Source organism: Oryza sativa, chromosome 4 (assembly GCF_034140825.1).
Source record: "Oryza sativa Japonica Group chromosome 4, ASM3414082v1".
In the NCBI taxonomy this organism is placed as follows: Eukaryota; Viridiplantae; Streptophyta; class Magnoliopsida; order Poales; family Poaceae; genus Oryza; species Oryza sativa.
The window spans coordinates 28176737-28203937 of NC_089038.1; the positions used below are offsets into that span (position 1 = coordinate 28176737).

The 27201-nt window shown below is 46.1% G+C and overlaps 2 protein-coding genes, 1 long non-coding RNA gene and 1 other non-coding gene across 4 annotated transcripts; 3 read left to right on the forward strand and 1 right to left on the reverse strand.

The window, feature by feature from the left end:
* Window positions 1-70: 70 nt before the first annotated feature.
* Window positions 71-143, reverse strand: TRNAE-CUC (transfer RNA glutamic acid (anticodon CUC)). Its single transcript has one exon. It is a non-coding gene; the product is annotated as a tRNA-Glu (tRNA).
* A 3444-nt stretch (window positions 144-3587) lies between these two features.
* LOC4336606 (zinc finger protein ZAT1) lies at window positions 3588-4965 on the forward strand. Its single transcript, XM_015779117.3, has one exon. The coding sequence runs from the start codon at window positions 3715-3717 to the stop codon at window positions 4648-4650; it is 936 nt and encodes a 311-aa protein (XP_015634603.3). The 5' UTR covers window positions 3588-3714; the 3' UTR covers window positions 4651-4965.
* Window positions 4966-15439: 10474 nt separating this feature from the next.
* LOC136356009 (uncharacterized) lies at window positions 15440-16141 on the forward strand. The gene is made up of 2 exons (XR_010740648.1): window positions 15440-15598; window positions 15686-16141. It is a non-coding gene; the product is annotated as an uncharacterized lncRNA (long non-coding RNA).
* Window positions 16142-19222: 3081 nt separating this feature from the next.
* Window positions 19223-20597, forward strand: LOC4336607 (protein TRIGALACTOSYLDIACYLGLYCEROL 1, chloroplastic). Its single transcript, XM_015778284.3, has one exon. It carries the CDS (start codon window positions 19277-19279, stop codon window positions 20312-20314), a length of 1038 nt encoding a protein of 345 aa, XP_015633770.2. The 5' UTR covers window positions 19223-19276; the 3' UTR covers window positions 20315-20597.
* Window positions 20598-27201: the final 6604 nt, after the last annotated feature.

Here is a 27201-nt window from a genome sequence, read left to right on the forward strand (position 1 = left end):
AAATCGTTATTTAAGATATGAATTTTTGAAGCTGTATGCCTGCATGACCAGAAAATAGAAAATCAAAAATTTCCGTTGCCGGGACTCGAACCCGGGTCTCTCGGGTGAGAGCCGAGTATCCTAACCAGCTAGACTACAACGAATTTATCCGTCGATGTGTAAAAAGGTCTTTCACATCACCTAGTTTTACTTTCCCTCACGTCAAACTACCGAATATATTTACCGTTCTTATATCAGTAGCTATATTTATGACGCCATATTTTTCACCAAAAAATAGTCGATATGTATTTACATCGTAAGTTCTTAAATTACATATGTAATTTTAGTGTATTTATAATGTAAGTCTCAAAATTACATATGTAAGTCCCAAAATTACATATGTAATTTTAGTGTATTTACAATGTAAGTTTCAAAATTGTATATGTAAGTCATAAAATAGTATGTAATTATAGTGTAATTAGTATGTAATCGTCTATCATCACGCGATATATGTGTGAAAATAATCTTCTCTCTCATGGAAGCACATGCAGTGGGAAGCCTGTGCGGCTGTGTGACCAATAGGCATGTATACCGACTGTAATCAACGAAAATTTATGGCGACATAAATGTAGCAAATCCGTCTCAAAAAGACCAAGTAAACATGTAGGAATATCATAAACCCTCTTTAACGAAACTTTCCGAACCAACCCGGCATTAAAGGGGACAACAAAGCTATGGCTGTGTTTTCACACCAAAACTAAAAGTTTGGTTGAAATTGGAATGATGTGACGGAAAAATTGGAATTTTGTGTGTGTAGGAAAGTTTTGATGTGATGAAAAAGTTGGAATTTTGAAAAAAAAATTACAACTAAACACGGCCTATATGTTTGATCCTTTTTCGTTTTCTACACGATGCACTACAGGTCTACAGCAAATGCATCAGCATTCGGTAGCTTCTTCTTCGCTTCGTTCATCGGTTTACGTGTCGAACAGCCAGCTAGCTGCTCACAATTAAGCTTGATGGCGCACGCGGCTCTCGTCAGCTGGCGAGCGCCGGCGCATGCGATGCGAGGCTGCCGAGCGAGACGACGACGGCGGAAACGACGGGGGCTTCGCTTCGTTCGGCGCTTGACTCGGATCGCTCCACTCCAATTCGAGCGCGAGGCAGGCAGCCACCGGGACGCGACGCTGACTTCTTCCGTAATCCTTTCTGACCCAATCCCGTTCGTCCTCGCCTGACGCGCTCCCGTCCATCCAGCCTTGCTGAATCCAAGGAGTTGTGCGAGTGGACATTACTGCACGCTAGCCCTCTCGTAGCCCTCGCGGCTTCCGTTCTTTACCCCGCTCCGCTCCGCTGCACGCACGAACGCACGCTCGTTTTGAAAGCGCGAGAGGACAAGACGGCCATGCGCGCCGGAGAGCAACGTGTGGTTTTCATCGCCATCGCATCGCGCGTCTTGTTCCTGGACTGGAGTACCATCTAAACAGTTCCGTTGCACGGAAAGCTTTGGTCCTCTGGATCCTCGACGCGACTGCAAGTGAAGTTCACAGGGTAGGACAATGACCGGAGTACTGGACCGAATCGCGGATTTGTACTCGTTCCTTCGATTTTCGTTTTCTCCATGAAAGAAAAAAAGACATCGTGGCACACACCATTGTGGAATAGTAACATAGGAAGACACTAACCCTTTGCTTCCACTGATTGCCAAGCCACTGCATTTTACAGGAGAATACAAATCTGCTTCACCTGCAGGCCCAAGGAAAGGAAAAGGAGAACACTGCATGTTTTGTAAGTATTCAGAGCTAATCACTTCGATATCATATCATGAATTCGGGATGATGATTCCAATGAATACTCCCAAAGGTTGGAGATAGGGATCAAGAGCAGAACAAGGACAGCACCAAGATGACAGAAAAGAAAAAAGAAGGTGACAGATAGGGGGAAAAACTTCACACTCCAGTAGAGTATACGAGAGGAGGAGCGAAGCAAGAAACCAACACACGCCTATGATCTCATCGCCTGCCACGCTGCCTAGTGTTCAGAACGGAATTGAAGCCAGCCAGCCGATCCCCCTTGACTTGTACCGTATCTGTACGCTGTACTAGTACAGTACTGACAGTACCAGCTACAAAGTGAAATGGAAATTTGGAAATTACCTACCGAAGTCCAAACACGCACACACACAGAAACACACAGAAACACACAAACACAATGAACACCATGCATCGGCAGCACAGTAGCATGCTACTAACATGACAGCCGTAGCAAGCATAACAAATGCTTGATCAACAATGATGCTGGATACTTGGTCGCTACTTGATGGTAGTACTAAATATGATCCTGAGTGGCTAGCTCGCTAGCTGGTAGGTGTTTATTCGGGGTGAATGGCCATCATGTACATAAATCGGGGGCGCACCTAATGCGTACCCATCATAACCAGAGAGATCCCTAAAGCGGTTAGTTGGAAAGGCTAGCTCTCGCAGATGCTTTGCTTGCTTGCCTGCTAAGTGCTAAGCTCTCAACGAGCATGCAGCAGCTGGTGCATATGCATGCCTGGTGGTTAAAATTGGCAGGAAGATAATGTGAAGGGGAGGCCAGGAGTAATTCCAGGGAGATTAAGAACAAGATGAGGCTGGATTTGGATGGGCATAATTCTGAGAGATCCGCTGATGAGATGCATGCATGCTGGCCGGGCACTCGGTCAGGCTTTGTGGGTAAGCAACTAACGTGCTGCTAATAAGGGATTAATCGTTGCCTAAACCGTATCGAGATCTTTTGTTCCCACCATACCCAGATCTTAATTTAATGAGAAAGGTATAAAAACAGTGGTGCATTGTAAGTGACTCTTGTGATTTAGACCCCGGCTGATTAATCTGCCACTTATTACTATCACTGATTCCCCAAGCCACACTCCACCCTGTGTTCGCTTTGTTCTCACTGGTCTACCCATCTTCCCAACCTTCTTGTCACCTACTCTTTGTTCCCATCTCATTCTGAGCCCTCTATTCAGACATATCTCACCCAACTTACTGAACGCCTGAGCTGCACCAAGGTGTGGCCTTTGGATGATCAGGATATAAAAATGGTGGTTTAACAAGGCAAAGCTATATTAAGGAGATCCATCAAAAGGGCAATTTGACAGCCATGAAGTGTAGTGGCATCTTCCAAGGCGGGTAATTTTCAGAGCTATTGCATTGAGTACAGCAGCATCCCACAGTACATTCCCTCGCATAGAAAGCCATATGGCACGTATGCAAAAGCCATTTCTGTATGGTAGCAAATAAAGATTTTTAATTAGGACTAATCTGATCACCAAAATAGCCACCATCTCAGCAATACAACCGCTACTGCTAAAAACTACGCACTGGACCACATGATGGTACATGGCAAAACATTAGACTCATTTCATCGAAAAGAACAATAGGCTCATTCCTTTCATCCGTACTAACAATTAACTACAAGCATCAGTCCGAAATCTTCCATACGGTTGGGCTTGGTTCTACACGAGCAGTAAAAGAAATGCTGCAAATACAACCAGTCAAGAATACAATGAGTCACCCAGAAAAAAAGGGGGGAAATAAAAGGAAAACAATAAACGAGAGGAAGCTGGCAGTTCCGCTCTATTCTAACTCCCCACGGAAGCAGCGCTTTCATCTCTCTCCGTTTCCTCTGAAAGCTCGTATTTTTAGCTCTCCTAAGCTCTGTGCCTCATCAAGCTCTATCCAAGCTCTCGCCATGGCCAAGAACACATGCAAGCTCTGCTACCGCCGCTTCGGCAACCCCCGCGCCCTCGCCGGCCACATGCGCTCCCACTCAGTCGCCGCCTCGAGGTCGCAGATCTCCTCGACGTCCTCCGCGTCCACATCCGTCGCGGTCGGCGACGACGACGGCGGCGGTGATGCCAAGAGGCCCATCCAGGGATACGTGCTGCGGGAGAAGCCCAAGCGGAGGGTCCGCCTCGCCGAGTCCGACTTCTCGGATCGCGAGAGCGAGACGGAGTACTACTCCTCGCCGCCTCACGGCAAGCGCGCGAACACCGGATCGGGCGATGTCGAGCAGGTGAGCTCGGTGTCCGACGCCACGTCGGAGGAGGACGTAGCGCTGTCCCTCATGATGCTCTCCCGCGACACCTGGCCAGCCACGCCGCCGCCGCCGCCGCCCTACCGTCTCCGCGGCGCAGGCTACGACGACGGGAGCGACGGTGGCGACGCACCTCCGGCTCCGGCCGCAGCGGCCGCGCAGAAGCGGACGCGGTTCCAGTGCCCCGCATGCAAGAAGGTGTTCCGATCGTACCAGGCCCTCGGCGGCCATCGCGCTAGCCACATGCGCGGCGGCAGGGGCGGCTGCTGCGCGCCTCCGCCTAACCCTCCTCCTTCTCCCGCTACGCCTCTCCAGCCATTGCCGGAGTGCGACGGCGGCGAGGAGGAGGGCGCGAAGCCGCATCCGCACGAGTGCCCCTACTGCTTCCGCGTGTTCGCGTCCGGCCAAGCTCTGGGCGGCCACAAGCGGTCCCAGCTGTGCTCAGCCGCGGCGGCGGCCGCATCGGGCGACGATATTCCAGCCATGATTAAAAGCAACGGCTTCATTGATCTGAACCTCCCGGCGCCGTTCGACGACGTGGAGCTCTCCGCCGTTTCAGATCCTTTCCTCTCCTCGAAGCCAGGTTCTTGAAAGCAAGCAGAGCATGAGAGAGCGAGCATACTGGCTGTTCAGTGCTCTCTCTCCTTTCGGTTGATTCCAAAGAAGATGGTTAGAGCTATGGATTCGAGAGAAAGAGCTGCTTAACCAGGCAGCCGAAAAGGTAAAGAAAATATCATAAAAAGGAGACATCTTTGCTTTGGTAGTTTTTTTTTTCTCAGTTGTTTTGTTCATTCAGCTACAAAAATTGCTTGATGCTGTCCTCCATTCTGTTCTGTCTTTTTGTTTGTTTCAAGCTACCCGAACAGTGTACATTGGGGCAACTAGCAGAGCTTAGCATCTTGCTTACTTCTTGATCATAATCTAGCATGAAAATATTCCACCGAAAAACAGAGAGAGCCACAGGAGAAAAATTATAGCTGAACTGTTGCTTTCTGTTGCAGTCTCCAGCTGTTCTTGTTCCAATTGTCCATGGTACGGGATTTGGCCAAACAATAGGCGAGATAGTAAGCAGTGTAGTAGAAAAGAAAAGCAACAAAATGGCAGTACCAATGCAGGATCAGCCTAGTAGTCCCTAGTGTGTTCATGGTTGCATCCACATGCAGGGTGCAGCAACAGCGGCATTCTGCTCCTGCTTTCTCTCCTCCCTGCTTCCACTGCCCACCACCACGACCACCTGCCTGCCCGGTTTGGCTGCTGCATATGCCGCCGTGACGGCGTCCCCCCTTCCCTTCTCACGCTAGGAGCAAAGCAGAAAAGAAAGCCTCGTACTTTGCCTAGTCCATTTTGTCCGTCTCTTGCTTGGCTGCTGCTCCGTTCATTCCTCTCACTGTGCGATGGGCCCCACTTGTCCGGCGCAAACATATGCGCTGGATCCTAACAAATCGTCTGTCTAATGCAACAGAATTGCTGTTCCTAAACTAAGCATGCAGCACTGAGAAAAAAAAATGTAGAACTTTTAGTTGTTTAAAAATGCTTGGGAGAATTAGTTGGATCTCGATGGACAGTTTGTGTGGTTTCGGCAGCAAAACTGGAGCTCGATTTTGCAGGAGCTGCTCTCCTCGTTTGGTGGGCAGGTAGTTATAAGCATGGCCCACGTCTCGCGTCCACGTGGCACCGTTCTTTTCTCCTCGCTGGGCCCACCTGGATTGCATCGGCGTGTCAGTGGCCACTGACTTTGCGCGGTGTGGGCGTTACTGACCCAGGGTGGGATTAGCACGACAATTAACGCAGTTAATCAGGGGTTAATTCTCGGTTAATGAGTCTGGCCATCGTACTTCTCTCCCCTGTGGAAGCTGTGTGGGCACGCATCCCGAGGCGGATCTCCCGGCGTAATCGGTTGGTCCACACCGAGCAGCAGGACGGGACAAGGTATTGATACGTTGGCCCGACCTTGTGCTGTCCCCCCGTGTCCGTGTGGCCGTAGCGCGGGGCGCGCCTGGACGAAGGCAGTGGGGTTTGCTCATTTGCTGTCTCACGTGGCGACACGTGATGGATCATGGTTGGACGGCTGCGATCAGGTGGCGCTTACCCTTGCGCTTTTTTTAGACGAGGCAGGTGATCTCCCTCCCTCCTTCTCGCGCTCTCTGCTTGTACTTTTCTTGCCGCTGTTAAGCCGCACCTAAATTATCTTAGCAAAAAAGTGGAATTCGTACAAGAAGCATTCGTTCACCTCTTTTCTTTTTACGGGGAGAGTGGCAGCTCAGGAAAGAATCGCTGAAAAGTACCACAAGTGTTTTTAGCGCTCTCTTTTCTTTTTTTCCCCTTCACTTTTGCTGCGCGATGGGGTCACTAGCACGCAAGACTTTCGTGAGTCGAAGAGAACCCTTCCAGGTAAGCTAAGCCACGGCATGCAGTCCTTCTGCACCATGGTTCACGCCATAGCCGTCCCATCCCCGGCTAGAATTTCCTCGCCTTTGGAGTTTGGACCGGTCTCCCACTGGCACTCAAAAGGCGACCGGCTAATCCACCCAAAACTCGCGGCACTACTGAATGGTGTAGTAGCAATAGCAACCTTTGCTCTACGATCTTATCCTTCTCTCAGTTGTTCTCACCAATGGTAAACCGGTTAAGTTGCACGGGTCAAAGCGACTCGACGGTAAATTCGGGCGATGGTAACCGCTGTGGCTATGACTGTTCCGCGCACCGCGCGCGCGAAGGGGGCAAGTAGCCTGTACGATTGACTACGGAGTCGCTGTTGATTGGGTGGTCTAGCTTACGCACCGGCGCCACTGGTGGCTGTCTGGTGAATCCCACGCCCCTGAACAGAGCGCGCGCCGCGGGCAGTTTAACGACCATCCGTTTCGCACTTGCGTGCACAGTGCGCGGCGTCGTTCGTGTGCGCTCTGGAGGAGGAGGTTTTCCGTAAGAAGAGGCTCAGAATAACGCTAGTCGTACGGGCTCGATGGCTCCATGGGTTCACCAATGGCTTAATTAGAGGCTGGATTTACGCATAATGCATGCATGGTGCAACTGAGGCGTGGAAGAAGACAATGTTCTTTTTACCTTTACCACACGCTTATACCCGGTAGAGAGAGACCTGATGCAAGTTTTGGTTTGGTTTTTCGGCAAGCTAGAACGTACAAGATCGAACATAATATCTAGATCAATAGATCGGGTTGTACACATCCCCGTGAGTTGAATGTAATCGTTTACTTTCTCCAGTATCCCTGTCCCAAAAAGGCCGAGGTGTGTAATAAATACCAACAGCTAGCTCGCGATCGAGGCCCTGCTGCCGCTGCCGACGATCGATCGGGCATGTGTATTATGGAGCAGTGTGGTACTACTATACTACTCCATGCGCACGGAGGTGTGTGCGCATCAATGAGAGCTAAGTCCCTCTCCTCCATGGAGCTAGCTAGCACAGAGTGGTCGCTGCTAACCGTCATACACACGAACGCACAGATGGATGGATGGATATATGCATCCTGAATTCTTGAAGTTTTTGGTTGGTGCAGCTAGGGCCTGCAGACTGTTGAGGAGCTACTGTTAGTAGGACTGGAAGATCTAGCGTACTCCAAGTGGCACGTAGGATTCTTGCTTGCTTCTGCAGCCAAGCCGGCCCTCTCTCCAATCTTCGTCTCTAGATCTCAGTATCTCACGAGCAAGTGATCAACTAGAGCGAACTTGGATTCCCTCACATTCAATATCATAAAAATCCTAGAGGGAAAAGAATAGCCTAGTGCTGTCTCTGCTACGTGGAAAAGAAAACATACTGTCAAGGATGCACGAAAGGAGTAAAAGGCACCTTTGTGGGGGCTAATTCTGAAACTTGGCTTGTAAGACATTATGTGTATGCCCTATTTTTGTGCTATCAAATCTGCTACAATGAATGCTTGTTCTTGCCCGTTATCATTTTTTAGTCAGATACATATGCTTTAACTGCGTTTTAACTGTAAGCAGTAAGGATAGTTCACTGGAAGTCTGGAAATGAACATCTGAAGCCGAGTTTTTACTGTCCTTGAGCAACTGCAGTACCAAATCGTGACTGTTGATTCGAGATCATCCAACGGTCCAAAAGGCGTCGGTACCTCATGGTACCGCACCTCCCATTGACGCGGTACCGTGGTATGGAGGGTAGTTTTGTACTTTCGCGTTGTATACCGATTCACGGCTTCACGCACGCGGCATCTGTTTCTTCGCTGTTTCGCGAGAGAGGAGGAAGCGCTGGGCTGAAGCGAGAGAAAGAACCCTAGATGGCGGCGGGAGGAGGGGCATGTAGCGAATCCTGGATCAGCGACTCGATGGCGGCTAGATCAGGGATGGGTGGAGGTCATCAGCGGCAGGCCCAAATCGGCCAACCGTCGGGAGCTCGAAGATGGTTGTGGCGGCGATTCATCGACGACGGTTAGGGCTGTCAAAAAAGCTCGGAGCTCGCGAGCAGCTCGAGCTCGGCTCGTCGCAAGCTCAGCTCGAGTTCGACTCGGCAAGGATTCGAGCCGAGCTCGAGCTTGTCTCGAAGCTCGCGAGCTCTACCGAGCCGAGCTCGAGCTATTCGGCAGAAGCTTGAAATTTTCACTCCCGCTACCTATCCCAATTTCTCCCGCACTCCAATTCCAAAATCCTACCACCAACAGCAGTCCATCACCTAACCATTTATTTCCCTTATATCCCCATCCCGTATCCAAACCCTAGCTCATTTGCTCTCTTCCTCGAAACATTTCTCTTCTAGATCTACAATCCTAGGCTGCTCTAGTGCTCCACTGACCACTGCTGTGGATCTAGCCAAGCACCGTCCATCCTTCGCCTCTCCTGTCCAGGAAGAACCCCATGGAGGACAGCAGCAGCCCACCGCCTCCGCCGTGAGTGACGAACCGACGACTCGGATCTGAGTAAGTTTCCTCTTCTTTCTTTGTTTTACATTTTTATTTCTTTTGCACCCACATGTATCTAGGGCCCTACATGTATTAATTGTGTAGTGTTTAGTTGCTTGATGGATGTTATTGATTTACATTGAATTTTATGGACTAGGTGGAGACATAGAGTAGTACTTATCTTGCTGTCCTCCTCTTCTGAAGAAAGACTGAAGGTTGCAGAACACCGTGTGTTTGCCATTTGCCAAGGTAAATTGATGGCAATGCTTTTCTTGTTGTACTTGTTTGATTCCTTACCTTGTGCAGAATATATATTGATAGCAGTTGGTATTTTTATTTTTTGTAGATGTCTGTAAACCTGCAAAGACAGCTATCTATAGAGATCGAGTCACCGAGCAATAGGGATGGCATAGCAGCAACAGAAGCACAACCGAATCAGCAGCTAGTACCAGGTGAAGTAAGGGGAGAAGAGGGCCAAGAGGGAAACCCAACTAAAGCCACCAGGAAAAAGAAATCTCCATTGTGGGATTTCTTTGAAGAATGCACTGTGCCATCAAAGAAGAAGAAAGGAGAAATGGAAAATAAGGTCAAATGTAAGGCATGTGAAACTCTGCTCACCAAGAATAGTAGTGGCACTACAACACATTGGCGGAGGCATTTAGAGCAGTGTGATTATCACAAGCTTCAACAAAAATCCATAAAACAACAGAATATCAATTTCCCTAGCCTTGATGAAGGTGATGTTGATCTTGATGCTCCTTGTGTTTCTGTCCCTGGTTATTATGATCCTACAAAGATACGTGAGCTTATTTGCAAAATGATCATTGTCCATGAGTTGCCATTTTACCTTGTGGAGTATACATGGTTTAATGTTTTGCTAAAGAGGCTAAACCCTTCTTACAAAAAGGTCTCTAGAAATACCATTAGAAGTGATTGTATGAGGCTTTATGAATCTGAAAAAGAAAAACTGAAGAGGACTTTCAAAGATGTTAGAAAGATAAGCCTCACATGTGATCTTTGGACCTCTAACCAAACAATTTGCTACATGAGCCTTGTTGCCCACTACATAGATGCTGATTGGTCAATGCATTGTCGTGTTATTAACTTTCTTGAGTTGGAGCCTCCACATACTGGTGTAGTTATTGCTAATGCCATTTCTGATTGTCTTGCTTCATGGAGAATTGAGGACAAGATAGCTAGCATCACATTTGACAATGCCTCAAGTAATGATAGTGCTGCTAACCTGTTGCTTGCCAAGTTTACAAAACGTGGTTCACTTTGGTTTTATGGAAAATTCCTTCATATCCGATGTTGTGCTCACATTCTGAACTTAATTGTCCAAGATGGTCTGGCTGTGATTAAGCATATAATTGACAAAGTTAGGGACACTATCAAGTACATCAAGAAATCAAACAATCGAGCATACAAGTTCAGTGCTGATATTGATTCTCTCAACCTTAAAAGTGACATGGGTTTGGCTATTGATTCCTGCACAAGGTGGGGCTCAACCTTCAAAATGCTGCAATCTGCATTTTTTTATAGGTCTGCCTTGGATGTATATGCTGCAGGAGATGCAAACTATAGGTGGCTGCCAACACCAGAGGAATGGAATCTATATTGTGAAGTCAATGATGCCCTTTCTGTCATTCATGCAGCCACTGAGGAGTTCTCAGGTTCAACCTACCCAACATCTAACCTTTTTTATTCTCACATTGTCGATATTAAGAGAGTACTAGGTCAGTTGTTGAAGTGTCACGCCCCGAGCTAGTCCTGACTGGAATTAGCCCGTGACGCTCCAAATTAACCTGTTAATCGATACCAGTCCCAGGAAAACAGTGCTGGTATCATAGAGAGACAGAATATCACAGCAACAGAGGTCTCTTTATTATAGAGTAGAAGTACAGTCATGTTGGGCTGCGGACAGATCCCGAGCTCACAACTGCATTACAAAAGGGAAACGGAAGCCAGGGCTTGGACCAAACATCATAGGCGCGACTTGGGAACTAGGTCGAAACCCTAAAACTCATCGAAGCCGGCTTGCTCCTGGAAGAACTCTTCATCAGCAGGATCCGCTTCATCTTCTTCAGCAACTGGGGGGGTTATTTATATAGAGCAAAGGTGAGTACAGGAGTACTCAGCAAGCCAGGGGAAATAAGTGTTTAATGCAGGCTTCAAGGAAAGGCTGTTGTTTTCGTAATTGATTTTATTTGAACTCTTTTCTGAAACAACTAAGTGAGTGCTTCTCAAACGACACGGATGAGACAGTGCGTCTTGTCCGAACGGAGTATGTGCAATGTATCAGTCTTTAGATTTTGAAACAAGGTTGGCACCCGGCCAACAGCTTTTCAACGGCCACCCGGGCCAACAACTTTTCAAACGGCCACCCGGGCCAACCACTTTCAAACGGCCACCCGGGCCTAGCTGATCCCGTCAGCTACAGATTTTTCAAACATCAAACCCCTTTTCACAACAGCAATTTCACAAGCAGTAGTCAAACAAAACTACGCTAAGAATCACCTCACATCCGCCCATGACCGTGGGCACGGCTGTTCGAACAGTTAGTTAACCTCTACAGAGGGGGTACACTTTACCCACACGACATTACTAACCCGGATCACCCAGCCCGTGGGGATCAGCCACGTCGGGAGACCTCCAAGCTTTCATGACAAGGCATTTCGAAAGCCGACACAGGTTTACCATATGCCGACGAGAGGGGTCCCAGACCAACAACAGGCTAGGTCCCAGACCATACTGTGCCAGGAAGCCCAGGGGGGTCCTCTCCGACACCACCCCGGCGAATCCACATGTCTCTCGGCATCATGGCTCCCCTGATAAGCTAGTTACTCAGCCAGGGGTGTCCCATTCCACCCATGTGGTCGTACTTGTCTTATGTTTGGATGAAATTCCAAGGAAACGGTCCTTAAGTGCAAGAGCGGGAAACCGTACACCCGGTACGTTCCCCGGTCCGCGGTTTTAGAAATTCATTTAGTTCGCAAGCACCGACCCAGGTGTCGGGTTTTCCAAGTCTTTTGTAAAACCCAAGTTTTACCCAAGTTGTTTTTCAGATTTTAAGTTTGAAGGCGACCGTCGATACTCGCACAGAGTGCACGAATATCGAGGCGCAACTGGGTGGTTACAAGGGGACATGGTATAACAATTAACAAAGGAAGGATCAAATGCAACAAATTAGGCAGGTCCGCCAATCTGCCTTGCAGACGGGACAACCGATTAAGTGCGATCCTATCAATGCATAATATTTTGCAAGCAATATAATTAAATTTCAAATATAGGCTCAAGATGTTCAAAGGTGGCTTGCCTTGCTCGAGATCCGGAGCTTGATCCTCGAAATCCTCGCACTGCGGGTCTTCGGGCTCCGAAACTACACGCGAAACGGGACAACTCAACAAACGGCGAAAATAAAGCCCTATTAATGACCTCTAAGCGTGCCATTAGGTAGATCTCGAGATTTGGGGAATTTTGGAAGTTGAACGGAGTCAATCGGATTTACGGTTGGGAAGATATTGAATTTCTAAGATTATTGGATTTTTGGTCTGAAGGAAAAAGGATTTAGGCCCGGGTGGCCGTTTGAAAAGTTGTTGGCCCGGGTGGCTGTTGAAAAGCTGTTGGCCGGGTGCCAACCTTGTTTCAAAATCTAAAGACTGATACATTGCACATACTCCGTTCGGACAAGACGCACTGTCTCATCCGTGTCGTTTGAGAAGCACTCACTTAGTTGTTTCAGAAAAGAGTTCAAATAAAATCAATTACGAAAACAACAGCCTTTCCTTGAAGCCTGCATTAAACACTTATTTCCCCTGGCTTGCTGAGTACTCCTGTACTCACCCTTGCTCTATATAAATAACCCCCCAGTTGCTGAAGAAGATGAAGCGGATCCTGCTGATGAAGAGTTCTTCCAGGAGTAAGCCGGCTTCGATGAGTTTTAGGGTTTCGGCCTAATTCCCAAGTCGCGCCTGTGATGTTTGGTCCAAGCCCTGGCTTCCGTTTCCCTTTTGTAATGCAGTTGTGAGCTCGGGATCTGTCCGCAGCCCAACATGACTGTACCTCTACTCTATAATAAAGAGACCTCTGTTGCTGTGATATTCTGTCTCCCTGTGATACCAGCACTGTTTTCCTGGGACTGGTATCGATTAACAGGTTAATTTGGAGCGTCACGGGCTAATTCCAGTCGGGACTAGCTCGGGGCGTGACATGAAGTCCAAAGACCCAATTCTTAAAGAAATGGCAAATGCAATGCTTGAAAAATTTGAGAAGTACTGGGGCCCAGAATGCAATACTTTGTTTGCAGTTGCTTTGGTTCTAGACCCAAGGTTTAAGATGGGTATGATTAACTACACATTCCCTGCTTTGTATGAAGAAACTGTACTTCCTAAGAAACTTGCAAATGTGGAATCCACATTGAAATCTTTGCATGCATCATATGAAAGTGAACTCCAGAGCACATCAAAGGAAAATGATGCCACCACTCAATCTACTAGTACATCTCTGGGCACTACTAGTAGTCATTTCTTTGCTGCTAGCCAATTTCATGAGTATATGAAATCAAAGAATGCTGCTAGTCTTCCTAAGTCAGATTTAAAGAGGTACTTAGATGATCCTGTTGAGGATATTCCTGCAAAAAGTTTCAATCTACTTCAGTGGTGGAGGATGAATGAATTAAAGTATCCAATTGTGGCAAAGTTGGCCAAGGATATTCTTACTATTCCCATCACCTCAGTCTCATCTGAATCAGCTTTCAGCACAGGGGGTCAAGTGATTAGTGATTATCACAGCTCTTTACTCCCATCAACAGCACAAGCTTTGGTGTGTACATCTAGTTGGATTAGAGGAGGCCACCACAAAAGCACATATTTAGTAAGTTCTTATATTTTCATGTTTCTAACCAATTAATAGAGATACACAATCTAATAATCTGTGTTTACTTGTTTGTTGCATACTAGGAGGATGATACTAATTCTATTATCCTTGTCCCAACTCAAGCTTCAACTGCAAATTCGGTTGTGGGCAGCAATTAGACTCGTTTGTCAGGTATATGTTTGAGGTTATATAAATTATCTATTGCTACCATATCAATTCCTCATCACTGATGAAACATTACCTATAATCTTTGCACATGGTTTCAGATTTAACTTTACGAAACATTAATGCAGGCATATAGTATAGCATCAACAATTAGTTTGAAGAAAGTGCTTGGAGGTTTCACATTGGCGTACTGCCATTGCCAATAGTGGAGTAAATATTTTGTGACAGTTGAAATTTGAAGTACGCTGTGTTAGTAGTATAAGTAATATTTAGATATTAGAGCTTTTAGATGGAACATATGTTGGGAACTTCCGGTGGGCTACTTTTGATGTTAATTGATGCTCTATGTTCTGTCAAGTCATTGACACATGATATTGTAATGTTTCTTATGGTGTTATACACACCGGTCTATTATAAAGTAGTAATTCTATTATGACTTATGCACTACTATGAATTTGTAATCTTTCTAGTATATACCTGTCGAGAAGCTATTATATTCTATTATGAATTTGTAATCCTACTTTGGCTTGTTAAGAAGCTTTTATTGGGAGATAAGTTCAGATTGCTGAAGGAAACAGTCTTAACGAGCTTCTACGAATCGAGCTCGAGTCGAGCCGAGCCTTGATCGAGCTCGAACCGAGCCTACCTTCAAGCTCGAAGGTAATGCTGGGCCCGAGCTCGAGCCTGTACCGAGCTTGAGCTTAGGTAGGTAAGCTCGCTCGAGCTCGGCTCGTTGACAGCCCTAGCGACGGTGAGCTCGGAGGTTTCTATGCTACATCGGCGAGCTCGAAGATGGTTGCATTGGCCGTTCGTCGGGAGCTCGGCGATGGTTGTGGCGGCGTTTCGTCGGGATCTCGGTGACCAAAAGCGGGAGGGAGATAGGCAGTCTTCAGTCTTCACTCGTTCCCTCCAGCCCAGGCGTCGCCGTCCAGTGCTGCGGCTGCGCGCGTCCGTGCGCGGCGTCTCAGGGTCTAGCTCGCCGTTGACCATGCAGCCCCCGAACGGTGGCGAGCGGGGGCACGGCAATCCGGGTCGCCGCCGTGGATCTTCAAGGTATGTGTGCCTGCTCCCGTCCTTCTTCAAGGTCCAAGTGTACTGCTTCGAGGTCCTTTTATTCAATCAGTGCTTTTCGAGTTTTATGATTTATTCATGACAATACCAGCATGGACAACGTTCCGAGGGGAAAACCAGTCATTTTGATTTCTGACAGTGAAGATGGTAAACCAAATTCTTTTTCCTACTTATTCATGTCCTTTCTTCTTTGTTTCGAACTAAAATGGTGCTTACAAACCAAAAACACGGGAAATATTATTGTAGATGATGATGAAGTTGCTAAGATATATCAAAGCGTGCGCAAGTGCTCCATTGAAAGAGGTGATTATTTTCATATAAATAATTAATAAGTCCAAATGTACAGAATGTTAGGTACTGCTAGTCAGATGATGTGCTTGTCAAACTTCCAATTTCAGGTCAATATGGACCTCGCACCTTCCCTGGATTTGATAGGTAGTACTGGTATGGGACTGAACATGCAGTACAAAATTGCTCACATTGCTGTAAGCAATTTGCCTACCATTCCACTCTATGTGTATGAGATCCAGATGACTAATTTGACAAAAGGGAAAATGGTATGGTTCACAAATCTGACTGCCCTGTATTTGCATTTGTTTATACATAAATGTCCTGAGTCTAAATGTCTTGTTTATATTTTTTAGGCCTTCAGTTTGCCATTTAGCAAGCAGTACATAAACAACCACCTTTCAACACCAATTGATGATTTACTTGTGACTCTGGTTGGATCAGCTGAATCCTTTGAGATGAGACTGAAGAAATCCAAAGATAAGCGGGCTACCTTTACAACTAGATGGAACAAGTTGGTTCAAGCCAATTTATTCGAGCTTGGTGATGTTTGTGTGTTTCTGTTCACTGAAGTTGATGATGACCTATGTATTACTCTTGAGGTTCTCAACTAGTGTAATGGATGAAGAACTTTGATGTGCCCCCTCATAATGTAGTAGTATGCCCCCTCCTAGTGTAGTATCTGCACCTTATGTAATGGATACTATGCAGCAGCTTTTGTTCAACTTTAATGGAGGCCATGCAGCAGCTTATGTTCTAAGTTAAGACAATGTTATTCTGATGTAATATATTTATCATCTATTTCCCTAAAATTACCTAGTTGTTTGCATCACTTCAAATCTGATATGGCAAGTGTACAGTTTTTATGCTACTGGAGTTGTTGATTGTTGTTGGAATCACTGCTACAAAATTAAAATGGCTGCCCGTTCTGTTCTGAAAACTAAAAACATGCTACGGAAGCTTCATCTTGATTGTTGCTGGAATACTATACTTAATTGGGCTGAAAACACACAGAACAGAAGCAGCTGGCATGAATACAAATGAGTTTAAGAAACTTTAGTTGGCTGGAATACAAATGTAAGGTGCACACACAAGAGCGTCGGACGATGCAGGAACAACAGAGACCACAACAGCAGGAAGCGACGCCCGAGTATTCCGGCTGGATGCGACGGTGGATGCGGCAGGGTGGAGGCGGCGATTTTGATGCGCCTGGCGTCGTCGTGGATGAGTCGATGCGCCTGCGGATGGCTGGATGAGACAACGAGTTCTTGCGACGGCGGGATGGATGCGCCGGGGTGGAGGCTGCCGCTGTATGCGACGACGGGATGCGCCGCTATTGACGACGGGATGCGGGTTGGACGTCTGCCGCGGCGTCCTCGACGGCGGCAGACGCGTGTTCGACGCGCGGCCGCGGTGGCGTCGAGGGTACGTCGGCCGCGGGGGAATACCTGCGATGAGACGGCGGCTGCGGCGGACAAGATGAGACGCCGGCAACAGATATTGGCGCTTGGCGGCCGCCGCAGACTATTGGCTGGGATGGGCGGTGATTAACGCTACCCTAATTTGTTTAGCCCCATCATACCCTTCCTAAATCAACGGTCAGATTACATTGGTACCTCATGGTACCTTCTTAAGGATGGGAAAGATGCTCTCTGAAGCCAAATCTCAACAGCAAGAGCAAGCTGCTTGTAGCTCTACTCCATCGAGCATGCTTTATGGAGATTTTTAGTGGCCGGAGCTGATAACATATTATTGCACTCAGGGAAATAACATCGATAGTGTGACTAGACAAGTAGGCATCCAACGAATCAGGTTGGTAAAAGACAGAAGAAAAGTAGACGGCATAAATGTTTCTTATCTTCCTTCAAGTTGGTAACTGGTAAAGGTTAAGCTAGTAACCAAGGACTTAGCCTCGACCTAGTACATAGATGCAGCCATTACAGATGAAGTCATGGAGGGGATATTTGGATGTCATGGAGCTAGTTGGAGAAAGAATAAATAAGTAGACAGCATGTTTTCTGAAAACCAATTAAGGGTTTCTCTTTTGATGGGTAGCCAAGAAGGCTAGCCTTTCTTCAAGCATGGACGGCCAAATTTAAAACTTACAGTTAATTAATGTGACATCTCAGGCTTTTAAGCATATGGTAAAGCTCCTGTAACTGTACCGTTGGTTTTACACTTGTAGGAAATGTTGAACTAGTTGCTATCTTACAGTTTTATCAACAACCTGCAAGTCAAAATTAAACACTGGTTATATTCCAGCAGAGCGAAACTATAAGTTAGCCAATGTCGGTGTTCTGTGTGCTGCTTGTTGTTTACGAGGATATTACCAACATTTGGGAATATATCAAGCATATTTTGCTCACTTTGCCCATAAAAGCTCAACTGATGCCATGCCGAAAGGAGATAGCTTGTTCTACATCATTGCCACAATGTCACAGAACAGGAAAGCACAGCAGAGGCACGAAGCATCAATGAGAAGAGTTCAAAAAAAAAAAAAAGGGAGAAGAAAAGACAGAGAATCAGTTTGTTTTTGCTTGTCCGGTAGCCATCAGTCCCTACTTCCAGCCACTAACAACAGAAGAGAGGATCGTCCTTTTCAGCAGCCAGCACCCACGAATTGACTAGGTGATCGACGATCAACTGAGCTGCCCATGTAGGGATGGCAATTTTACCATGAGTCTGGGTATCCATGGATACCCGACCTGACGGGCATGGGCGTGTGTGTGACTTTTTACCCATAGGCACGTCCGTCCAAGATCCGAAGATGTTATGGGCAATAGGTGGGTTTCAATTTTTACCCGTGAGTAACCCATGCTCAACCCGATACATATGTATTAACTACTTTTGACTCATTTCTTAATTCTTATACCATTTCTCTCGGTTCATTTGTGATGCTAACTGATACTAAGTTGTGATGTAATTCAAATTATTGTTGATAAACGGTGATTTGGTAAATTATTGATTTTATTTCTCTTTCTTAAATTACATATCTTTCAAGTTATTATTCATGTGAGATCTATTGGGTACCTGCCGGACATACCCGCGCCCGCTGGGCATGGGTACGGGCACGGAATTTTACCCGCTAACTCTAGTGGGTAGGGTTTGGGCGGACAATGTCGGGCATCGGGTCGGGCATGGTTTTGCTCAACCCATGCCCGACCCGACCCATTGCCATCCCTATGCCCATGATGTACGTACCTGTACTTGCCCAAAGGATTGCAGATTTGCAGTGTCTGTACCTATTAGCTTGGCATCGATCGCTGTTGCAACTTGCAAGCAGTTGAACACGGCAAACTAACGCATGTGCGACTCTGCCCTGACATGCAAGCCCCATTATTGAGATAGTAAGTCAATAGCGAGATAGCCACAGCTTCACTACTGCCACTAATCTTTCGTGTACGTGAATTAATTCTCAGGTTGAATTTTGCATGGGAGGATGAAGATGCAAGTAAGGATTAATGGAGGCTTATACCCGTGTGTTAATGGTGTTCTGTTCCGGATCGGGTGGCTGCGTGTGCGCCCGTTCCGTATTGTGTTTGTGATTAGTTGTTGCGCCGCTATGGTACAAAGCATGAAAAGTTAAACGAACCAATAAAAATAATTTATAAATAATATTTTTCCAATAAAAATAATTTATAAATAATATTTTTTCTAAACAACTAAAAGTCAGCAATAAAAAATAAACTACGAAAAACAAAATCAAAACCATCATGCTAAAATTAAGTTTTAAAACATAGATTAACTTTTGTCAAAGTTGACTTATCTTGGGCCTTGGCCCAGTGATCCCATCACATGAGAGCTCAGAAAGCCCAACATCAAGAAGCCCACAAGAACAACCACTACCTTCCCGCAGCACGAAGCCATCCCCATCACCTCCGTCCGTCCGACCCACCCAATCGCCCACCACCCACCCACCGCCACCGTCCCGATCTCCGGCCACCGTCATGCCGTCCGCCGGTGCCGGCGCCGCCTTCCTACTCCGTCCAATCTCCGCTACCACCCACCCTCTCATCAGCTTATCCTGTACCGGCGCCGGCGACAGCGCGAACCACAAGTCTCACCTCCTCTTCCGCCTCCACCATTCGTGCCGCCGCCTGCCCGTGCCCCGCCTCTCCCTCACCCCGGCCCCCACCGGCAGCAATAATTCTCCGCCCTCGCCTCCGCCGGCGTCCCCGGAGCCCCCGCCCCCTCCCTTCTCCAGGTGGTCCCCGCCGCGCGCGATCTGGCGGGGGCTCTCGGCGCTGCTTCTCGCGGGGCAGGTCTTCCACCGCGTCCTCACCGGCCGCGTCCACCGCCGCAACCTCCTCGCGCAGCTCCGCCGCGTGGGCCCCGGGAGCGCGGGGGTCTCGCTCCTCACCGCGGCATTCGTCGGCATGGCCTTCACCATCCAGTTCGTGCGCGAGTTCACTCGCCTCGGCCTCCACCGCTCCGTCGGCGGCGTCCTCGCCCTCGCGCTCTCCCGCGAGCTCTCCCCGGTCGTCACCGCCGTCGTCGCCGCGGGCCGGGTCGGCTCCGCGTTTGCTGCAGAGCTGGGGACCATGCAGGTGTCGGAGCAGACCGACACCCTCCGCGTCCTTGGTGCGCAGCCCGTCGATTACCTCGTGGTCCCTCGCGTCGTCGCTTGTGTGCTTGCGCTGCCCGTGCTAACCCTCATGAGCTTCGCGCTCGGTCTGGCGTCCTCGGCATTCTTAGCTGATTCGATCTTCGGTGTCAGTACCAGCATCATTCTGGAGTCAGCGCGAAGGGCGCTGCGGCCATGGGACTTGATCAGTTCCTTGCTAAAATCTCAGGTGTTTGGCGCCATTATTGCTGTTGTGAGCTGTGCTTGGGGTGTCACCACCCATGGTGGAGCCAAGGGCGTTGGAGAGTCCACCACATCTGCAGTGGTCGTTTCTTTAGTTGGGATTTTCGTTGCGGATTTCGCTCTATCATGCCTGTTCTTCCAAGGAGCTGGTGATTCTCTCAAATATGCAATGGGTTGAAGCAGGAACGCAGCAGAGAAACCTTTTGGCTTCATCGCAGCATAGTGTAGTGGTGTACATTGACATGTATGGTGTAGTGGACTCGAAGTGGTCGGCGTTTCAACATCAGCCACTCTCAGGTGAAATGAATCAATGTTCTTGTGGCATCCATTGGAAGTCGATGCTATGCTTTTTGTGTGTTGTGCTAAATTATTGCTCAACTTTTTGCTTCTATTTCGTGTATAACTTTACTATTACTTCAGAAAAGGAAATAACACTACATATGTCTATTTTGGCTTTCTAATGAATTGTTAAATTCTGATACTCCATCAGTCCAATTTAAGACCAGCTTAAGCAGCGGGTGTAAGATACATATTGCTTGCCATGGTGTTTAGAGAAAAATCACCCAAAAAAAAAATCAGGAGAGCACACAAGTTTCATAAGCTCGGTCTTATTAAGAAAGCGAAGCAGTGAATGTAGGAGAGCACACAAGTTTCATAAGCTCAGTCTTATTAAGAAAGCGAAGCAGTGAATGCAATCTTGCTATCTGAGCTTTTTAGTTATTCTTGGATGAGAAGAACTGCAGTACTTTTTGTCAACAAATCTATGAGTGTAAAACAAAAGTGTTTGTTGAGGCGAACAGCGGTTCCTCTGACTTTCTGTATGAGCTGGCAAGTGAAACAAAAGTGCTAGATACATGAAGATGGTAAGCAAGATCATTAACTGTTCATAGACCATGAATCTGGGCACCGTAGATAATGATATTTCACTATTATATGATGACATATGCAGGGACCCTGTCAGCACGCAGGATTGGCAAGCCATCTGAGCATGTGAGGTAAATCCATACCTTATTGACTGTATTTCAATCATGTGGTCTGCTTTTATTCTTGCACCTTTGATTTTCAGGCTTCACTTGATGAATTGATAGGAACAATTTTGTGAACTTTTCTGATATATTGTTATCTGACATGGATTTGACTGGATCAATTTTGTTTGCTTTGGGGGACAGTTAACCTTAACTTTATGTGAACTAGGATTGAAATGTGGGTTGCATGCCCCAACACATCTCTGAATTTATACACTGGACCTAGTTAGCTTATGCATTGAAATAATTGAGGAACATAGTTTCGTTTTCAACATGAGAGAACCTAAATTTCGAAGGTATGGACACCAATTCTATAATCCATAACCTAAATTCATGATATACCAGTGTATAAATTCGAAACTTATGCAATGGCTCTTTCAAAGTCTGACCTAAATGTATGATATACCAGAATAGACAGCTAAGTTTCAAATTCACCTAAAGTACTTTGAAACTTAGTCTCAAATTCAAATTCACCTAACTAGTGGTATATCATACACCTAAAGTACTTTACACCTCATGCAATGGACACCTAAGTTTCAAATTCGAAAGAATCTAAATTTTGAAGCTATGGACACTTGGGTTTCGAATTTATACACTGTATCTCCATCATGTGTGCCCAGGCCAGGGTAGCAGTGACTGACACGAAGAATGACGGTGCCTATCTGCATCATGGTGAATATTGGTGCTGTTGGATTGATCATTGGTGGCAAAACTGGCTCTCAGCGTCACATACCTATATATAAGTGACTGGTTGAAATCATAAAGACCAGGTTCTTCAACATACCTTGTAGATTTTCAATCTAATGTTTGTGTAGGTAGATTTTCAATCTAATGCTTGTGGAACATGCACTTCTCAAATTTATTAACCAGTGACTTGAATAATCATTTGGCATTAAAAACTGTTTCTGTTCTCCAATTGAGTCTGACTTCTGAATTTGGTATTTGAACTGGCAAGGGTCGAAGCACCTATGACATGTGTAGACCATGTTCAGTTTCAGAAAAGCACAGCCGCCGCCAAAATTCAAGCACACAGGAACTGTCTTACTACTTACTAGCTGTGTTTCTTTATATTTTAGCTATTGTCATTACCTGGCAGAAGTTTGTTGTGGTATTATATTGATGTGATCTTTTTGAATGAAAACGACTGGTATTGCCATGTGGTAGAAACGGTCAAGCAGCCGTACATTTGTTTCTCTTGCTGTTGCTTGTGTTCTCATCTAGCAACACGTGCGTTTGTGGGTTCACCTGCTGAAGTGCTAATACTTGTTCCGTGGATTATACATCTGATCGAGTTTTATCTGTTCTGTACTCGAGTGTAGTCTACGGTTATACGTGATAAAAATACGCAGCTTTTCACTTGTTGAGAAACAATCATGCAAACTGTAAATCCAAGGCACGATGGAAGATCATAATTTTTTTTTAATGGAATGCCCATTGAAATGAAAGCTGCTGAACAGGTGCACATTTGTATTGCGTATCTACATCTCATCCTCACATAAAGCGGCTCACGGCTAAGCCGGTCAGCACTAACTTATTCACTCTTTATTTACTACAGTATGCTTCATAATTCTGGTAAAAAAAATGTAGATCAAACAAATTGTGCCTTGCTCTGTACACCGGTAGAGCACATAAGGTTCATCCACTTCTTGTCATGAGAGCAACAAAGAGCCGTTTATGACAGGAAGAACTGATGTAACTTTGTCGACAACTCCGGGAACACACGGGTTGGGCGGTATTTGTTGTCGAGGCAAACGGCGGTTGCTTTGGCATCCACTACGAGCTGGGAGAAGCAGCAGTAAAATCATTGTGTGAGATCGATCGATCACCATTAGCTAAAATTAGAGAAACTTTACTATGCTTGAAAAGTACCTAAAGATAATTAAAATTTACACTAAATTATCCCAAGGTATCAAGCTTTACACTAAAAAGTATAATACCTCTTAATAAAATCACCTCTAAATTAACAGAGAATGAATTAGCTGTAGAATCCCTGTGTATTCATGCTTACCTTACGATCTGGCAGCGTCTCGATCAAATGTTCGACGATTATTCTCACACCTTTGATCTTCACGACCTTCATCCTGACGACGAATCTATCATCCTTCTGGAAATAACGCAAGGCAAATGTTTGTTAGATTTTCTCGGTGTGTGTGCCGTGACCATAAAAACATGAAGTTGATCAAGATTGGGAGATAGATGTCCAAAATAGTAATAAGTAAAACAAGAAAGAAGATGTACCCGTAAGGGCGTGTAGAACTTGAGGTTCAATTCTGAAAGAGCCAGCGCGTTGCCCGTCGACGTCCAGTAGTCCACGCCAACGCCGACATTTTCAAGGAAAACGTCACGGCCTGATACACATGAAACGCACGGTTCAGATTATTTATAACAGGTTTAGCATGCAGATGCTTCAGTTACTTTTGGAGATGTATTAGCTTACCACTGTGGATGTAGCTGGCGTAGATGGCGTTGTTGACGACGCCGTACTCGTCAAGCTCGTCGTCCTGGACCGTCATCTCGACCTCGTAAAACCCGTCCTTCGTCCTGAGAGATTTCATAATACCCAAAACATCAGAGTTAATTTTTTTTCTCTGAAATATCAAAAGATCAACAATAGAAATTACAATCTCCATTTTTAAATGAATTTATGATGATGGTGATTTTAGACATGATATTTGATCATTTATTTTATTTAAAAGGACTTTTATGTAAGTAAGTATTATTTATTCTGTGGGGACTTGTTTTAACATTAATTGTACTTTAGGTATGATATACCCTTCGTTTCAGGTTAGAAGATGTTTTGATTTTAGTAAAAGTCAAACTACTTCAAATTTAACTAAGTTTATACACAAATATACTAATATTTATAATTACAAATTAGTTTTATTAAATCAATAATTAAATATATTTTCATAATAAATTTGTTTTGAGTTGAAATTATTATTATTATTTTTTCTATAAACTAGATTAAATTTAAAGCAGTTTGACTTTGACTGAAGTCAAAACATCTTATACCCTGAAACGGATGGAGTATTTTTTATATTAAAAAATTGAGTAAGATGGTAAATATCAATGTCTGAAAGTTTACAATGTCATGCATATATTCAAAAATGAAGTGAGGAAATTAATGATTAATGGAGTAGATTGGTGAAATGATCTCGATCGAAGGAGGACCTTGAGCCGTTCTGCTGTTTTGCTGACTTCTTGGCGGGAGCATAATCCTGCAGCAGCTGCAGGCTGGGATTCGAGGCAGCAACGTGGACATCCTGAAGCAGGCTGGATTTTGCGGCATCGACGACGCGGCGAGTCGTCGGGTAGGCGTACGCCGTGACCTTTCCGAGGCTCGCCCGCCGGCGGCCGAGGGGCACCACGCGGCGGCCGGAGCCGGGGCTGGCGATGCTGCCGGCACGGGCAGGGAGGCAGTGGCTGCTGCACAGCTGCTGCTGCTGCATTGTGAATTCAGTACTAGTATCTCTAGCTGCTATATATATTCAGGCCTCAGGCTAGCTTATCGCCGCCTGAACTGTGTGTGTGTATCAACTGCTAGTGTGTAGTAGAACTCACGTTGCAATCGGCGAGCTGATGAAGCGATTGCTGTGATATTTCCCTCATGGCGGTGCATGCATGGCGCTTATATAGGTGATGATCCGTGGGACAGGAAAGGACAGGTGATTAGCTGTTCAACGCTGCACACGTAGTTTTTGCAACGGAAAGTCCAATCCGGCGTGTAAGCTAGCTAGGTGATTACCGTTCTTCTCTCTACCCTCAAAAGTCTGAGTTTGCTCGCATGCGGTTTTTGCGTTGAAGACTGTTCGGTTGTATAGAGCAGAGTACGCGCGCTGGATTTTACCTTTCCTGGTCGTCGGACCGGTCACCATGAGACAACGGCAGAGAATGAACTGGGCTTCCATATGCACAAACCACAGTGTAGTGGCACGTTTCTTGACCAGAGTATTGGGGCGCCGTCGCTGGTGGCGCACCCAGCTAAGTGACGGCCCATGGGGGTCACCGGCTGGCCGGCCGGTCGTCGACCGTTAGGGCTGATACGATATTGCGGTGATGGAGTTGGGAAGCATTAAAATACTGTTACTCCGATCCTGACAGTGTTGATTTGTCAGGTTGGGGTATGTACAGTGGGTCTGTGAGATATCGTATCTAGGTTGCGTCATTTGATCTTTCGGAAACAGTCTGCACACACGCAGATTCTTAGCAATTGCCATGCCTTACTATAATCTGAACACACAAATTTGCAACGTGTGAAATTCATATGCACTCTGTAAAATTTCACACACACAAAGAGGCATATACTACATGCTAAATGTGTGCATTTTTCACGATCGCGCAAAAAAATTATACGTCTATATTAGAAGGAAATTCACATGTGTGCATGGGACACCGACATCTAAGCCTATATACACGTGCAAAGGGTAAACTATGACAGAAATCATTTTAAATCCCCTCGTTAGAGGCAAGGCCTGCACCGTGACAAATACTATTTTAAATCCCCTCGTTGTTTGCATGCCTCTTGAACAGGTATAAAAAAAATTTAAGAATGTGTATTAATATATTATATATCACTCCATAAACATAAAATTTACAATTCAACTTCTACATGTCGCAAGACAAAACAAATTTAGTAATGTAGAAGTTGAGTCAAATTTATTTTTTCCGTTGTGACATGTTGAATTCTAAATTGGATATTTGTAGAGTGATATATCACATATTAATACATCTTCATATTTTTTAAAAAAATCGTAATTATTTAAGTGATATAATTAACGCGAGACTTTAAAATCCACTCCGGTGCGTGAGGACATTATGATCGAGTTTTGACTTCTGCTGTAAAAAACGTGCTGGTCCTCATCGTCGAAAACTAGCCACACGCTTATTCGACATGATTATTTTTTATGAAAAATGCTGCAAACAATAGTGATCCTATCTTTCATCAGAAGGAGGAAAAAATAAGCATAAACACGACAATTCCTCTGCACCAGAGAGATGTTTCAAAAACTAGATACTCTCGAGCAAACAAATTCCCGCTCAAACAGTAAAGGTTTTTACCATGTACTGGTGCACGTGCCACATACGTCACATATATTCTGATAATTCACACTTAGTCACAGCACCACTTACCGCAATTTGACAACCAGATTAGTAATAACATTTTTAAATGGGGAACTATGCCACGAGCAAAATTCAAGGAAGAGTGGTGTATTTTCTAGGTTGACCTATATATGATGATGTGGAAATCAAGCACACAGGAAAAAGTTTCGTGCGCGCACAATTAATTTGGCTAGTTATCTCTTTCACCTGACGCACCCTACGCAGTAATCTGACATTAATTATCCCATTGTTAGAGTACTTAGTCGGTAGCTAGGTTCTGACAGGAGCATGCATTATGACAGCGAGAGTTGTCAAGGTCCATGCAATATATTTATGCATGTTAATGTGGATTTCAAAAGAAAATGCCGATATATGCACGTAACCTATATGTTTTTCTCTAAAACGAGCAGAATCATTTCCTTCGTTTGCTATTTTTCTCTTCAAAGAAAAGCTCCAGCTGTGTGTTGCCTACGTGTACATGGACGCGTTCTCGTCGTCCTGCCTGCCTTGCGTGCGTGCGTCAGAGGCCGTCACGTTGGACCAACCAGCTCTCCTGGCGAGATCGGCTGATCTGGACCGTCTGGGCCATCAGGCGGAGCTGAACCGACGGCTAGGATTCGATGGGGGTACGGCGCACGAGGGCAGCAGCTAGGCAGGTTCCCCATTCCGATGAATGTGATGGCTTTACGACAACCCCGCGCGCCGTGAACGGTGGAACGTCGTCCCGTCCCCCCGATCCGGTTCAACATAGGGCGCCGCACGCACGAGCAGCAGCGGCACGAAGGCGAACGAGTGGACAGACTGGTCGCCATCGGCGGGCGGAAGGGGAGACGAGCGGCAAGCCGGCAAGGTCGCCTGCAGGGAAGGCACATGCCATCCGCGCGCGCGCGCGAGAGAGAGAGAGAGAGCGTATTGCGGCGCTCCATGCGCGGAGCGCGCG